The 18,033-nt window shown below is 39.7% G+C and overlaps 1 protein-coding gene across 4 annotated transcripts in view; it reads left to right on the plus strand.

Moving 5' to 3' along the window:
* Positions 1 to 18,033, plus strand: part of LOC122562292 (mitochondrial Rho GTPase 1) — a 98,079-nt gene that overhangs the window by 48,472 nt on the left and 31,574 nt on the right. For all 4 annotated transcript variants that reach the window (XM_043715098.2, XM_043715099.2, XM_043715100.2 and 1 more), the window contains exons 10-14: positions 5,495 to 5,603; positions 11,453 to 11,573; positions 13,915 to 13,999; positions 17,035 to 17,180; positions 17,286 to 17,386. In XM_043715098.2, the coding sequence (XP_043571033.1) occupies positions 5,495 to 5,603; positions 11,453 to 11,573; positions 13,915 to 13,999; positions 17,035 to 17,180; positions 17,286 to 17,386 (562 nt within the window). The remainder of the gene's footprint in view (positions 1 to 5,494; positions 5,604 to 11,452; positions 11,574 to 13,914; positions 14,000 to 17,034; positions 17,181 to 17,285; positions 17,387 to 18,033) is intronic.

The following is an 18,033-nucleotide window of genomic DNA, read 5'->3' on the forward strand; positions in this document are numbered from 1 at the left end:
AAATGTGGTGATGTGCTGCCTCCTTGACTACTTATTGCCATTCGTAATTGCCCAGATTCAACATTACATCCAATCTGGAAGCACTGCCTTTCAACAGCTAAGGAGCAAAGCCTTTAACTCTGACATCCATGCTGATACCAAGTTCCTTGTGTATATAGATCCTTCTAACTCCTCTGTACCGCTCTACACCTTTGATTATGTGTCGGCATCGCCTCAAGACCCTTGAGAAGTACATCAATGCGATTTAAGACAGATTCTCCACATCAACTGGAAAGAGGCTTGCAAACATCAGCATCCTTAGAGCAGCTCACCAGCATTAAAGCCGTAATAATTGAAAACCAATGTCAATGGGCCAGCCACGTGCTTGAGTTCTGACTACCAAAACAAATCCTCTTCACCCAGATCGAGGAAGGGATTTGAATGAAAGGAGCACAAAGTGTTTCAAAGACTCCCTGAAGGCTTCCTTCAAGAAATACAGCATCGATGTCAATGCATGGGAGACCTTTATTCAGAAGAAACCACCTTGGAGAAAACCCATGAATGAAGGGACACATTTCTTTGAGAATGCCAGCGACAAGAAGTATGGAAAAGGAACTGGAGAAAGGAATTCCAATGATCTCAAGAACCAGTTCCGCCATCTGGAAAAAATTGCCAATTGTGTGTTTAGAGGTGTGAATGTAGGATCCCTGCTCATCAGCCATGCAAGAACTCATAGAACCCGTGACCAGTGACACAGAATTTCCCAGAAGGACAATCATACTCATTAACAAATGTTTACTGACGACGACAACAACCCCCTGAGAGAAGAACTTTTTCCTCCTCTCAATTCCAAATGATCTACCCGTACAGAGTCATAGAGATGTACAACATGGAAACAGTTCCTTCGTCCATGCTGACCAGATGTCCTAACCTAATTTGGTCCCATTGCCAGCACTTGGCCCATATCCCTCTGAATCCTTTCATATCACTGTGACCCCTGTTCTCAGTCAGGAAACTGGGTCATCTGTCTAACCCAGTTAGAATTTTATACATCTGCCAGATCCCATCTCATCCTTCTAAAACTCTGGTGAATACAGGCCCAACGAACCAAAGTCTTCTCGCAGGACCATCCTGCCAAACCCAGCATCAGCCCAATGAACCTCTGCTGCACTCCCTCTACAGTAATTATAGCTGCATGCAATTTTCCAGGTGGTCTTGCTAAGCTTCTGGTGTATGTGGATTAAGTATCTCTGCTTTTGAACTCAAATCCTCTGCAGTCTGAGACAGAAGCATTCTCCTCATATCCATCTTGAATGGTCTGCTGTAGTCCATGTGATGTAGGTGCTCCCACAAAATGCTGCTAGGAAGGGAGGTCCAGGATTATAACCTGAGACAATGAAAGAACAGCGATATATTTCTAAGTCAGACTGGTGAGTTGCTTGCAGGTGGTGGGTCTCGTGCCCTTGTCCTTCTGGATGATAGTGGTCATGGGTTTAATGAGTTACTGCAGTGCATCTCATAAGATTATACACACTGCTGCCACTGTGCATTAGCCATGGGATATGGTGTCAATCAAGTGGGCTGCTTTGTGCTGGATGGTGTCAAGCTTTTTGAGTGTTATTGGAGCTGCACCCATTCAGGCAAATTGGGAGTACTCCACCGTACTCCTAACTTGTGGGCAGGATTTTGGAAGACAGGAGATTAGATTAGTTTCCCTATAGTGTGGAAACAGGCCCTTCGGCCCAACAAGTCCACACCGACCCTCCAAAGGGTAACCCATCCAGACCCATTCCCCTATGTTTACCCCTGACTAATGCTAAATTGCCTGTAGTGTTATGTGCAAGGCCATTTCATCTGACCTGCACATCTTTGGATTGTGGGAGGAAACTGGAGCACCTGGAGGAAACCCACGCAGACACTGGGAGAATGTGCAAACTCCACACAGACAGTCGCCCGAGGTCGGAATCGAACCTGGCTTCCTTGCGCTGTGAGGCAGCCATGCTAATTACTGAGCCACCATGCCAGCCATGGAGAACTATTCATGTAAAACACCGCCTCTGACTTGCTGTTGCAGCACAGTATTTACTAATTTGCGTGTGAGTATTTAAGCCCCCAGGATTTTGATGTTAAATGTTGATGCATAGATATTAGCAAAACTATTAATGAGTTTCACAATTTGGATCCAAGGCAAAGTGATATTAGATCCAAAATTGTCTCAGTGGCAGGAAGCAAATGTTTGTGTTTGACAGGAGTTTTTGTTCCTTGAAAGCTGTTTCTACTCCGGTCCCTTCGGGCTCAGCACTGGATTCATGATGCACAGAGTATATTGATGGTTGATTTATGCTTGCATATAGGTAGTATGATTAACCATTCTCAGATGTAAATAAAATTGTTGGTGTGGTTGTTAACTGGGGATAAAAGCTATAATCTGCAGGGAAGTACCGTTTGGATTGGTCAGGTGGACAGAAAACTAGCAAACGGAATTCAATTCTGCTAAGTGTAAATAATGCATCTATAAATGACAAACATGGAAAGGGGATGCACCAAAAAAAAGTGCAGGTTTCTGAGAAATATAGAGGACCTGAGGGACATTAGAATATGTCTGTAGGTCTCTGAAGGTAGCAAGGCAGCAGTCACTTGTTCAGTTCCCTTTATTGTAAAGAAACATTTTAAGATGCTTCACAGTGGCATTATTAAGCAATATATGACACCATTCCTTGTAAGTTAGGTATATACAAAGCCATGGTCATTTTTTTTTAAATGCTGTGAAAGTTTGTTTTTAATAGCAGATAAATGAAGTGGTTAATTCAACATGGATTTAAAAATGTAATTCAAAGATGTGTATGGCTGTGGAGCACCTTAGTGAAAGATTGGAGCTGTGTGAAATTAGAACTCAGGTGCTAATCTTTTCTTTGTTGTCAGTTTGAGACTGTATAAATGTATGTTGAAGACCTTTGTGTTCATATGACATGAATTATTAAATGTGCAGTTTTCCTTCCGTCATTCTTCCAAAATATTAAAGAGTCTAAAATCCAGAATCTTGACTGTATCACTGACCTAGTAAATCTTAGGTTCTGCATTTCCTCTGTAGCCTTTCCTATCTGTTGAGTGGAAATTGCTGATTTCTAGTCTTTAGCGGGCCATAAAGAAAAGTTGACGAGAGTAGTAAATGGACGTCATGGGTCTTTGTTTGAATGCCAGTCTCTTGGACATTACAAAAATGTCTTTCCAACCCAATGCTATTAATTGCCACTCAGATGTCCTGGTTAGTGGAACATAGAACATAGAACAATACAGCACAGAACAGGCCCTTCGGCCCACGATGTTGTGCCGAACATTTGTCCTAGCTTAAGCACCCATCCATATACCTATCCAATTGCCGGTTAAAGGTCACCAATGATTCTGACTCTGCCACTCCCACAGGCAGCGCATTCTATGCCCCCACCACTCTTTGGGTAAAGAACCTATCCCTGACATCCCCCCATACCTTCCACCCTTCACCTTAAATTTATGTCCCTTATGTACAACACTCTGTTGTACCCAGGGAAAAAGTTTCTGACTGTCTACTCTATCTATTCCTCTGATCATCCTATAAACCGCTATCAAGTCACCCCTCATCCTTCGCCGTTCCAATAAGAAAAGACCTAGCACTCTCAACCTATCCTCGTTCGACCTATTCTCCACTCCAGGCAACATCCTGGTAAATCTTCTCTGTACCCTCTCCAAAGCTTCCACATCTTTCCTAAAGTGAGGCGACCAGAACTGCACACAGTACTCCAAATGTGGCCTAACCAAGGTCCTGTACAGCTGCAACATCACTTCACGACTCTTGAATTCAATCCCTCTGCTAATGAACGCTAATACACCATAGGCCTTCTTACAAGCTCTATCCACCTGAGTGGCAACTTTCAAAGACCTATGAACATAGACCCCAAGATCCCTCTGCTCCTCCACCTTACTAAGAACCCTACTGTTAACCCTGTATTCCGCATTCTTATTTGTCCTTCCAAAATGGACAAGCTCACACTTGACAGGGTTGAACTCCATCTGCCACTCCTCAGCCCAGCTCTGCATCATATCTAAGTCCTTTTGCAGCCGACACCAGCCCTCCTCACTATCTACAACTCCACCAATCTTCGTATCATCTGCAAATTTACTGACCCACCCTTTGACTCCCTCTTCTAAGTCATTAATAAAAATTACAAACAGCAGAGGACCCAGAACTGTTCCCTGTGGAACTCCACTTGTAACTGGGCTCCAGGCTAAATATTTACCATCTACCACCACTCTCTGACTTCGACTGGTTAGCCAGTTTTCTATCCAACTGGCCAAATTTCCCTCTATCCAATGCCTCCTGACTTTCCGCGTAAGTTACCATGGGGAACCTTATCAAATGCCTTACTAAAATCCATGTACACTACATCCACTGTTCTACCCTCATCCACATGCTTGGTCACCTCCTCAAAATATTCAATAAGACTTGTAAGGCAAGACCTACCCCTCTCAAATCTGTGCTGGCTGTCCCCTAATCAAGCAGTGTCTTTCCAAATACTCATAAATCCTATCCCTCAGTACCCTTTCCATTACTTTGCCTACCACCGAAGTAAGACTAACTGGCCTGTAATTCCCGGGGTTATCCCTATTTCCTTTTTTGAACAGGGGCACAACATTCGCCAATCTCCAGTCCCCTGGTACCACCCCAGTTGACAGTGAAGACGAAAAGATCATTGCCAACGGCTCTGCAATTTCCTCTCTTGCTTCCCACATAATCCTAGGATATATCCCGTCAGGCCTGGGGGACTTGTCTATCCTCAAGTTTTTCAAAATGCCCAACACATCTTCCTTCCTAACAAGTATCTCTTTTAGCTTACCAGTCCGTTTCACACTCTCTTCTTCAACAATACGGTCCCTCTCATTTGTAAATACCGAAGAAAAGTACTCATTCAAGACCTCTCCTATCTCTTCCGACTCAATACACAGTCTCCCACTACTGTCCTTGATCGGACCTATCCTCATTCTCATGTTTCTCACATATGCATAAAATGCCTTGGGGTTATCCTTGATCCTACCCGCCAAAGATTTTTCATGCCCTCTCTTAGCTCTCTTAATCCCTTTCTTCAGCTCCCTTCTGGCTATCCTGTATCCCCCCAACGCTCTGTCTGAACCTTGTTTCCTCAACCTTATGTAAGCCTCCTCCTTCCTCTTTACAAGATATTCAACCTCCCTCATCAACCAAGGTTCCCTCACACGACCATCTCTTTCCTGCCTGACAGGTACATACATATCAAGGACACGTCGTATCTGTTCCTTGAAAAAGTTCCACATTTCCACGACATCCTTCCCTGACAGCCTATGCTCCCAACATATGCTCCTCAGATCCTGTCTTACAGCATCGTATTTACACTTCCCCCAATTGTAAAACCTACCCTGTTGCACGCACCTATCTCTCTCCATAACCAAGGTGACTTGCTGTATTGTGGACATTTTGTGACTGTTACTAATGTATTTTGTTTAGAGAACCTGTTTTAACACCCCATTGGCACCTCAAGCTCTGGAAGATGTGAAGAATGTAGTACGGAAGAACATGAGTGATGGTGTTGCTGATAATGGGCTGACATTGAAAGGTAAACTTTACTTCATTGAAATCGGAGAAGTGTATAACATTTTCTTTTGGGGGAGGTGGGGGGGTGAGTTATTAGCCATTCATCCACTGAGCATTCACAATACATGTTTCTATAGAAATAATCGTATAATGCCTTCCTGATTTCTTCAATTCAACTTGCCTCTGCCTCCCTGTTTTAAAAAATTCTCAAGGTCAGGTTCGTAGGAGAGTAGTCTGACACAGAACAAACGACCAAGAGGCGAGTCTGCTAGAATATGAGCATTTTATTCCCCGCAGCGTCGCCACAACCAGGTCTCATACTTACAACGGGTCTGGCTTATACTCACTCTACATGTTACCGGAACTGGGAGCCGTCAGTTCTCGTAGAGCGGTTGCCAACAACCCACGCTCGGCGGTTAAACGTAACCCCGGAGCAGACTCCCGGGTCTGGCTTATACTCACTCTACATGTTACCGGAACTGGGAGCCGTCAGTTCTCGTAGAGCGGTTGCCAACAACCCACGCTCGGCGGTTAAACGTAACCCCGGAGCAGACTCATCGAACTGGAGACTTTTCCAGCTGATATACTCTTTTCCAGATATAAACATTCATGTGAACAGCAGAGCAAGGCTAAAAAACACATTCCATTCTGGTTACATACAGATAAGAAGATTCACACGGGGAGGTGTGTAATAAGATTCACACGGGACTAAGCAACACCTCCATTCCGGTTAGATTCACACATGTATTGGGACATAATTTTTAACCGTTTCACCACACTCCCTCATTCTTTCATGCAATGCATTCCAACCTGAACCACTCTGTGTTGCATCACGTTTTTTATGTTTGCAAATCATTTCAAATCTTTGCCCTCTCATTCTCGATCCTTTTAAAGAGTAGGAACAATTTCTCCCTATCTACTCAATCCAGACCCCTCATGATTTTGAAAATTAATCTATCTAGAGAACTAATATTTCTTACCTCTGGAGCCATTTTTGTAAATCTCTTCTGCACTCACTTCAGTGTGTTCACGTTCATCCTATAGTATGACACCCAGAACTGATCACAGTAAACCATCTGCGGTGTAGCAAGTTCATACAAGTTTAGCATTTCCTCCTTGCTCTTGATCTATGCCCCAATTAATAAAATCCAAAGTTTGTGCGAAGATTTGTAGCTCGGGTGCTCGTTGTTGTGGTTCTGTTCGCCGAGCTGGAAGTTTTCGTTGCAAACATTTCGTCCCCTGGCTAGGCGACATCATCATAAAATCCAGTTTACTGAATGCTTTATTAACTGCCCTCACCACCTGTCCTGCCATCTTAATGACCAATGTACCCAAGTTGTGCTATAAGCTTGTCTCTGACTATATTTCCATGAGGAGCTAGCATCCAAATTGGGCAACCATATTTTGAATGGGACCACAGGGTTGTTCTGCACTACCTGCCTATTTCTCTTGAATGTGGTGTTCACCTGTTCCGTTCTGCCTCCAGGCCCTTAAGCTACAGTGTGACTACCTCTCTGAATGTGCTATCCATGGATGTGTGACAGTATCTCCAGCTACTGTTGGAGTTCTGAACCCCAGAGCTCAAGTTTGTGTCGCTGCACTTGTGATTGTCTAGGACACCATTAAGGCCTATGACTCCCTATATTACAAGCTAAGCATTCCACTCAATTGTGACATGCTGCTATGTTTAAATTTACTTTGCATTAACTTTGCTGTACTTTGGATTTCTTACAATTCTTGTTTTAACACCTCATTAGAACCTTAAACTCTGGAAGTTGTGAAGAATGTAGTACAAGTCAGAAGTAGGTGTGCTTACTGATAATTGCACAACGTTCAGCACTATTTGGGACTCCTCCGATACTGAAGCTTTCCAAGTACAAATGCAGCAAGACTGGGACAGTATCCAGGCTTGGGCTGAAAAGTGGCAAATAACATGTACGCCACGCAAATGTCAGGCAATGACCATCTCCAGTAACAGACAATCTAATCACCATCCCTTGACATTCAATGACATTGCCATCATTGAATCCCCCACTATCAACAACCTGGTAGGATTGCCATTCACCAGAAACTGAACTGGACTTGCCATATAAATACAGTGGCTACAAGAGCAGGTCAGAAACGAGGAACACTGGTGAGTAAACCACTGACTTCCCAAAACCTGAAGGCACAACTCCGGAGTGCAATGAAATGCTACCCACTTGCAACAGTTGACTCCAACTGCAACAGCACTTAAGCATGACACCATCCTATTGAAGGGCTTTTGCCTGAAATGTTGTTTTTCCTGCTCCTTGGACGCTGACTGACCTGCTGTGCTTGTCCAGTGTCACTCTAATCTTGACCATTCAGGATAAAGACCACTTGATTTGGTACTGCATCCATGAACATCTACTCCCTCCACCACTGGTGCTCAGTAGCAACAGTGTACTATCTACAAAATGCAGTGCAGTAATTTACCAATGATCCTTAGACAGCAACTTCCATTCTGATAATCAGTTTTGTCTCGGGCAAGGGCAGTGGATACATGGGAATGCCAGCACCTGCAAGTTCCCTCCAAGCCACACACCATCCTGACTTGGAAGCATATTGTCATTCCTTCTCTGTTGTTTGATCAAAGTCCTGAAATTCCCTCCTCCAACAGTATTGTGGATTAACCTAAGCAGATGGGCTGCAGTGGTTTAAAGAAGGCAACTCACCACCACCTTCTCGAGGGCAACTAGAGATTGGCTAGACATTTTTATGGCCTGTGACATTCTCTTTCCCTAAGTGAATAAAAATAAAATCCCTTAAAGTCCCTAATTTGTGTTTGTTGGAAGAGCTAATAGCCCAAGTCCCATGACATATAGCTACATGCCAAAACTGGGTCATGATAATGTTTTATGAACGGGAGGAATCAGCTTTATTTTACCAAACTGACGTGTGGAAAAGCTTGCATTTTTTAATTTAATAAATAGCTTATGAACTTTTGAAGCTGCAGTTTGAAATTTGGTTGACTGGTAGCTGTTTAACTTCTTTCGAAATTTACCCCATTTATACAACAAAGCAATCAACAGCATCTTTTCCAAAGGTCTGTAGAAATTCAGTTTTAACACTCATCAATGTGAGAGTTTACTAGCAAGGCCACCAGAAAACGCTTCAGTGTATAAATCCCTGCACGATCTTGCCACAAGAGGGGAGTGTGTTCAAATGTGCATATTAATAAATTATTGATGCTTGTAACTGGAAACAAAACTTTGCTGTTAGAATTCTCTCTCGATGGATAAAGTTTTATTTATTTTGACTTCAAATTCTACTGAATATAAGATTCTATTCTCTTTCCTTAACTGTGATATTCCTGATCTGCCACTACCTGTAGGTGATAGGGTAACCGAGTAACCTAACTCAGGCTTTGGTGAATATGATTTCTTTCTATCTCCCTCTTGTGTTTGGCCTTGTTCACAATAACAACTGAGATATGAGAATTGAAATGAGAATGGTGCAGTTTATACACTACATATGTTTTTGATACTGTAAATATGCCCAGGTATGCATTTTGTTGTATTTCTAACAGAATCTAGGACTGGAGAAAATGAAGAATAACCATTTTTTGGCTTGGCATCTTTTGATTGAAAATGCAAGCTTACAGTTGCCAATGGATAACTCCTGCTAAGTTGCTTGCTTCTTTACAGTCCAATTTTCTACAAGATGATGCTTGAAATACTGAGAATATATTATTAATAGGAACAATTCCAGAGAAATGTAAACTGCTTCAGAGATTGAGGTCGTCATTATCTTTTGCGTCTTATACAGACAGTCCGATTAAGAGCAGAAGTAAGTTGTTTTGCCAATCAAGCCTACTCTGTCATTTGACACAATCATGGCTGATCTGGTTGTGCTTCTGCTTTCCTGTCTACCCCAAAACCCTCTGACGTTCTTTCTTGCCTCCGTTGTTCTCCATGAAAGACCATTCTATTGTCTAACGACCCTCAGAAAATTTTCTCCTTCATCTCAATCTTCAGTGGAAAGGCCCTTTTTAACTGTTAACCCTAGTTCTAGTCTCTTCCATAGGGTGAAACATTCTTCCATAATCCTGTCAAGTTCCACCCTGTCAAGTTCTCAGGATCTTGTGTTTCAGTCAGACCATCGCTCATTCTTTTGAACTCCAGTGGATATAGGTTGAACCTGTCCCAGAATTCCTCATAGCACAACACATGATACTATAGTCCTTGTGTGGTCTCACTAAAACCCTGTATGTCTGTAGCAAAACCTTCCTACTTTTATGTTGCATTTTTGCCAAAAACGGCAATATTCCATTTGCCTTCCTAATTACTTCCTGTACCTGAGTACTAACTTTCTGCAAATCATAAATCAGGACACCTAAATCCATCTCCCCCCACAAGTTCTGCAATATCTCTCTTTAAATAATGTTATTTCTATTCTTCCTGGACAAGTGAACAAGTTCTCCTTTTTCCTCTACATAATATTGTATCAGCCAAATTTTTGCCCTGCACTTCAACCAATCCATATCACTTTACAGACTCCTTATGTCATCTTCACATTCTGCTCTCCTGTCTTTGAGTCATCAGTAAATTGAACTTCCATACATTCCTCTTCCAATCTCAATGAAATGGAGATTATTTTACTTTGAAAATTTTCAGTCAATAAAAAAGCACGAAAGAAAAACTGTTTGCATTATTGTATTCATTTAATTAATGCATTAATTGAAATTGATACCTGTTTTGAGTGATTAATAAGGAAAGTACCACCCAGAAAGATGTTATCACTTTAAATCAGGAATATCAGGATAAACTGATCAGGCATAAACACGTAATAATGCATCAATTCATTATTCGTGGGTGACCTGTAATTATCTGAACATTGAGGAGCTCCACAATGGACCATGCCATAAGGTTGCATCTCGGGCTGAAACCATAATTTCAGGCTACAGTCAAATGATTATGAAATATAACCTGTCATGTATTATTTGGTTTTTAACAGTTTTTCCAGAACTATGTAAGATGATGCTTTTTTTAAATTTACCATTTTATTTTCTGCCTTCCTCTTTATCTGCAGCTGACTACTCAGTGGGTTTTGATTCCAGCACACCCTTGTCCTTTAAATTTATGGACACAGACACCAAGGTGGAGCACATAGACATTGAGATCTAATCTACAAACCTAATTCTCATAAGGATCATTAAGATTTATGACTAGCAATGAAATTCTGGCTTATTTTCCTCTAAGCGAAAGTGAGGGCTGTAGATGCTGCAGATCAGAGGCAAGATTAGAATGGTGTTGGAAAAGCACAGCATGTCACATCCTGCTCCTCGGGTGCTGCCTGACCTGCTGTGCATTTCCAGCACCATTCTAATTTTGCCTCTTATTTTCCTCTGCTTGACCCAGAGAATAAACTCATAACTAATATATATTTGTGCCTCTCAAATTAGGTTAGATTGACTTGTATAGACAATTAAGTAACCATGTTATACTTTCAAGTTTTGTTTGTATTCCATTAAATCACAGTATAGTTAATCTTTGCAGATGTTGCTTGAGAATGAAATTTTGGCCAGGGCACCAGGAGAATCCAGTGCTTCAAATGATGTACTAAATGTCTGGATTATTGTTCAGAGCACTGAGATTAAGAATCAGGTTGACACTTTTAATAATGTAGCACTGTCAATATTACATTGAAGTGTCAGTTTTGATTATGCACACAAGCTCAGTAGTGGCATTGGAATTTATAACCTCCAGGCTTAGCAAATGGTATTGGTATCGTGTTGGAACTACATTAGTGAGACTTTCCATTTACACACCCATTTGCTGTCAATAGATAGTTTTGGATATTGTCAAGGGCAATTCCAATCAGATGTTTGATCATTCTGCTCTGTTGCAGGTTTTTTATTTTTGCATACATTATTTATACAAAGAGGAAGACATGAAACTACATGGACAGTTTTACGTCGATTTGGATATGATGATGACCTGGAGCTCACACATGAATATCTGTTCCCGATGTAGGTATTGGAGATAAGTATTCCACTATTGCATTGTGGAATGGTGACTTTTAAATGTTGCATATTTACGCAAGAATTTTTCTAGAGAAAGCGGATGTTATTAAGTGACCGCTAAATAATAGCAGATTGAGGAGTGAACAAAAGCTGGTTTTGTTGTTCTATTCAGTTTGGGATAAACTGGAAAATCACTGAGCAAACTGTCCTCTTTGCTTCAGTTTCTGCATCTGCTTTTGTTTTTATTCATGAGGTACATATGCCCCTGGCAAGGCCAAAATTTATTGCCTATCCCTATTTGCTCTTGAACTGAATGGTTTTCTAGAGGGCAGTTAAGAATCAATTCACTTTGCCATGAGTCTGAAGTCACAGGCAGGTAACGTCTTTCCTGCAAGGACATTAGTAAGCCAAATGGGTATTTATGACAATCCGTGATTGTATAAGACACCATTCAGATTAGTTAATTGAATTCTAAGTTCCAGATTTTTTTGTTAATAAATTCAGATTTTATCATCTGCCATGAATTTGAACTCTTGCCCCCAGAACATTACTCTGAATTGCTGGTCTAATATTACTGCTAATACACTGTCACTCCCTGTCAACAGCTATGAGGTACACTGTAGACTTAGAAGTTAAAATGCAAATATTTAAGTGAAAATATGTTTTGGGGTTTGAAGAATAAATATTTTGTGTCAATTTATTTTTAACCTTGTAGTTAACTGCCATCTTGTCGTTTAAATATTTCAAGCACTTCTTCTCTGATGAATTGCATTGATTTGGTGTGACTGCAGTTATTTAGTACAGATTAAGTTGAATATCCATTATACACAGGCCCAGAAAAAAGTTTATCTCTGACAGATCATTAAGTAGCTTAAGTAGGCATTTAAATCTAGGCCATATCTGAAATTTGCTTTCTTGGGTATCTAGGATTGTTTTGTGATGGTATTTAATTGCTTCACCCCCTTGTTCTACTCACATTGACTTTGCAAAGCGTAAACTCCATAGTTAGAGTAATTGGCTGGAGGTTATCAGACTGAATCCAATATCTTCGATACTCCTGCTTAACTTGCAAATCTGATACTTGATGATGAAGTAGGCCAACTGATCCATGTGCCATGATAGCCAAACTATCATAATGAAGCACTTTGCGCTTCCCACCATGTCATATTTTTACCTGTTTTACTTCTATTTTACTTAACCGTAAAGAGCTGATGTCTTTCCCTCCAAGTTCTAGAAATCAATTGGCTACCAGAGTGTGAGAAAGCCAGTTCCCCTAATAAAGCATTTTGTTTCCCGTATTGAATTTGTATTGAATACATTATTACAGACATTTTGGTTGAAGTTCTTTTCAATATTACAATTTAAAATAGAAGTTCACTTGTATGATTTTAACATTTGTACACTTAATGGTTTAATTTATTTCTGTAGATAACCAAAATATCGACTCCAAAAAAATAGTTTTGGTTAACATTCACAGTATGTAATCTGATGGCAGTAATGGGTGCACAGGAATACAATGGGCTGCAACTGAGGGAAATCAGGTTAGCTATGGTCCTTTATTTATTCAGTGTGCCTGTGTTTCCCACTTGTTCATTGCCCCATCCTATTGAATGCTAAAATTAGTTGCTGGTTGCCATTCAATTTAGCTGGATGCATCAATATAATACTTCAAATTGTGGTGTAATCTTGTATTAGGTTCAGCCAGGATTGCTTTTTTTTGGTAGGAAAGGGTGCGTAGGTTTTTAGAAATTTGTAACTTGGATGTAGATTCTGTCCTGCTATGAGATGCTAAAGCGTGCAAAGACAGATTTCCCACCTTTTACAAAGTGATATTGTGGGGAGACAAATGGGATGGAGCAAAGGTGAACATGAAAATGCTGTCTTTTTTTTCCCCCTTGTCTGTAATGAAAAGGGGCAAATACAACATCAGAAGGTGGGAATTGATTAATCATTGATTAAATTCCTCACAAGTCATTCCCTTGTGAGAGTGAAACCAAAGAATAAATCTCATTGATTTATTTTGCATATACTTCATACAAGGAGGGAGATTTGAAACCATGTGGACAGTTTTACGTTAATTTGGATATGATGACCTGGAGTGCTCACATGAATATCTGCTCTAGTTCTTTAAGTTAAGCACAATCTTGCTACTCCCTCAGCTTAGCTTTTAAGAATCAAATTAAAAATTGACATTACATGGTCACATTATTCAATGTTGCATTATTCACAGGAATGGATTTTTGGATTGCTTTGCAGTTCTGCAGGAACATTGTAAGGTAATTGATTTGTCACATAGTGTGACTTCATTGTGAATGACAGACTGATTTTTATTTCCTTTTTTTCACAGATTAAAAATTCCTCCAGACTGTACAACTGAACTGAACCATCATGCATACTTATTCCTACAAAGCATCTTTGACAAACACGATTTGGTGAGCTAATAGTGCGTGTTTTGGCTGATTTTTGTTTTACTTGATTCCAACCGCTGTTAATACTAGGCAAGTAAGATTCCAGAGTGAAATCTGGATTGATAAATCAAAGTCTTAATTTTTGTTATTTAGTTTTCAGTAACTGACCTCTGCCAGTCTACTGGTAACAAAATACCATAGAGATTTATCTCACAAAGGAAAAAAAAACATATATTACATGAGGCAGGAACTATTGGAGCAGTCTCGTAGTAAACTTCAGGGAAAAAAAATCTATCATTTTTATTCCAGCGATACCCTTCCAATACTCAAATCTCGTTGAATAGATACCTCTGCTCCACATTGCCTCCTTGCTCATTAGGCTTGATTGTAATAAGGTTTCTTTCAGCAAACTGCATTCATTAGACATTGTTTAAAACAGATGGCCAACTCAGTTGGCTGTTGTTTAACATGGGTTCCCTAAACTCATTCTTCAGCAGCTTTTAGGATGTCTTCCTCTCTGACACACACCCCCACAGCCACCTTCTTCTCAGACATTTAAGCATCTCCCCATTCCTGAATGCTTAGAAACGTTTAATAACCACACCGCTGCTGGTATTGGCCTCTCTCCACTGCATGAACTTGCTTCTGGTTTCTCCCTGTCTCTATTTCTGGTGACCATAAAACTCAAATCAGTAAATACCTTGGCTGTTATCTCCCCAGTGGAGCTCTAGCCATTTAACTGAAATGATGCAATTTATTGAAAATACTGTTTTGAACTCAATTTTCAAAATGGCCTTCTGGTTGCTTTCTTAAAAAAAGTCAGATCTTCACAAAACTGGAATATTAAAATCCATTTTTTTCTCTATTATAAAATGCAAATTATCAAATAATATGTTAAGAGCTTTCATAACAGTTTTCCCTTTTATATGTCTATAAAAATACTTAGTTATGCCTTTGTCCTCAGTAAAACCCTTCCTCATTTTTGTTCTCATATGTCTGCTTGAGAATTAATATTATTAGTTTTGAAGATAGACATAGTTCTTGGGACTAAAAAGATCAAAGGGTACAGGGAAACAGCGGGAACAGGGTACTGAGTTGGGTTGATCATATTGAATGACAGAGCAGACTTGAAAAGCCAGATGGCCTACTCCTGCTCCGATTTTCTCTGGTTCTGTTCTTCAAAATAATAAGATGCTTCAGTAAATTTTAAAAATTGTTTATTCGAGATGGATTTGTGTTTTAAACGTATAGCCAGACTAGTTATCAATTAAACTACTATGCAGGACTAAATTATATTCTTCATGAAGACACTCATATTTGTGCAAAGGACAAGAAGAAATAACTCTACAGAGCAATTATGAGTGGAAAAATAAGGAAAACCCTGTTGAGCAACCCAAAGTGTAAAATTAGGTGACTTTCTCAATGTTCTTTTCGGTTTCTTGTTGACGCAATCATGTTGCTGTCAGCTTAAAAGTGATTGTAGGTAACCCTTCAGTTAACAAGTCAGTTACGTATAGATCTTACTACTAGTTTGGCATTCAGAGTTTGTGAGGATATCCAAGGTATTCATTTCTGAAAATTTCCCTGATTCTCATGAGAATATTACACTCGGATACCTCTTCAACTGGCTTCCTTTAAGAGTTATCTTTTATTTACTATGCAAGAGAGAGAGAGATATCATTGCTTCCTTGTACGCTCCTACACAACTGTCCATCCAGTCTGTGGTAAAATGCATATACCACTTCAGTCAGAGGCTGTTACTAGGCAACCTTCAGAACCAAGACACTTCCACCAATGTTTTCTGATGTAATTTTGAAATAATCTCTTGTCTCTCTCTTTTTATAAGCTTTTCTCCCACGTCATTAATTATGTAAACTTCAGAGTATCCCCATTTCTTTTTAATGTTTGATTTTTTGACTTTTTAATTCCAAGAAAATACATATTAAACTGTCTGCAACCCTGAAATTCTCCAAACCTTAAATCTTTTCCAATTCTCAATCCATAAGATGCAGTTTCTTTGCTATTAACCTAGTTTATGTCTTTGGTCACCATTTTAGACTGAGGCAGACTGTTCTTGTCTTGGCATTGCATTAACCTTAAACTGAGCTTCTTACTCCATAGCTTCCTTAACACAGAGATTACCTGTTTCCATGACACCACTTGTCTCCATTCCTGCCTTAGTTCATCCCTTTATAAAGATCTCCTCTGTAGTTTCGTTGTCATCTAGCTGGCATTCCATTCTGCACAAATTCTGCAGCTTAATCCAAGCACACATCAAATAAGACATCAGTATCATTCTATGCTTGTTCTTTGCCTCCTGATCCACCACAGCTTTTATTTTAAAATTCCCATCCTGCTGTTAAGATTTCTTCTTGGCCTCACCCCTCCCTATCGTTATGACCACCTTGAACTCTCAAAATATCTAAATCTACTCCTCTAATTCTGGTTTAGAAGATCTTCTAGAAACCTATAAAATTCTAACAGGACTAGATAGGTTGGATGTAGGAAGGATATTCCTGATAGTGGGGAAGTCCAGCTTGTGGACTTCTAGGACTGAAATGAGAAATTTCTTCACTGAGAGAGTGGTGAGCCTATAGAATCCGCTACCGTAGATAGTGGTTCAGGGCAAAACATTGCTTTCAAGAAGAAGATAGATGTAGCTGTTGTGGCTAAAGGGATTAAAGGAAGAGGGAGGGGTGGAATTAAGATATTGAGCTCAAAGATCAGCCATGATCATATGGAATAATGGAGCAGGCTCAAGGATTTGAAAGGCTTACTCCTGCTCCTATCATCTACGTTTCTATGGTCTTTTACACCATTCCATCCCCATCCAATGACGGTTATGCTTTCACTTGATCTTTCTCACCACTAAATCTGTCTTCTTAAAGACCTAGTTTTAAACCTATCTCTTCAACCATGCTTTTAGTTACCAATTTTCTTCTTTGGCTCAGTATTCATCTTATTTCAATATGTACCATGTTGTGGGATTTTTCTACTCTGTTGAAGACACTGTATAAATGTCAAGTTATTTAACTTTATTCTTCTGGGTTGTTTCTCAGGATCGGGATTGTGCATTGTCACCTGATGAACTAAAAGACTTATTCAAAGTATTTCCTTACATGCCTTGGGGTCCTGATGTCAACAACACTGTTTGTACCAATGACAAGGGATGGGTCACTTATCAGGGTTATATTTGTCAATGGACGTGAGTAATTTTCCTTCGAAAATTTCAAACAGTGTTTTAAGTTTATCTGCTTTCTATTTAAAATCTCAAACTTTTGAACAGCTGAATATTTGTGTTTTGAATTAGGCTGACCACATACCTTGATGTTCAGCGGTGTTTAGAATATTTAGGTTACCTAGGATATTCCATTCTAAGGGAACAGGAGTCTCAGGCAGCTGCTGTCACTGGTAAGCAGTAGACTTTTATTGAACTTTTACAGGGAGTTGACATTTGTTTGATCTAAAACACCAGAGTGTTCTAAACTAATCCATACTGAACAATGATAATAGCAACAAATCTACATCCACTCGAGAAAATCTCCTGAATTTAGCTGATACCAAAAGTATTCTATGTGACATTTTACACATTGGGAATGAATGTTTCCTACTGTGTATACTCAAGTAAAGGTAGATCTCATGTAAAAGTTAACCTCCTATATTTGATCAAAAATCTGGAATTTTCCGTGTATTTTATATAAAAGTCAACCCTAGTTCTTCACAAATAACAGATCAACATTTGTGAGTCAATGTATTATCCTGTACGTAAATGTTACAATGAGAAAATGAATTTTTTTTTGCTATTATGTGTTTTGATATGCAATTCACACCATGTTAGGCTACAGATTTCTTAAGATCATTATCGAACGAACACTATAATCAGTATGATACAAATTTTATCAACCATCATTTCCTATATGAGATAGGCCTATATGCATTTACTTCACTGTAATTATTGTGCAGCTGTTGATGATTTGTCACAGCTACAATGATCGGTGAGACTGTATGAGAGTCAAATGTTTGATAACTTTTTTATCAGAAATAAAAGCTTGAAATGT

Source organism: Chiloscyllium plagiosum, unplaced genomic scaffold (genome assembly GCF_037043375.1).
Source record: "Chiloscyllium plagiosum isolate Xiang-an unplaced genomic scaffold, Cpla_swu_hap1 HiC_scaffold_25, whole genome shotgun sequence".
Classification (NCBI taxonomy): domain Eukaryota; kingdom Metazoa; phylum Chordata; class Chondrichthyes; order Orectolobiformes; family Hemiscylliidae; genus Chiloscyllium; species Chiloscyllium plagiosum.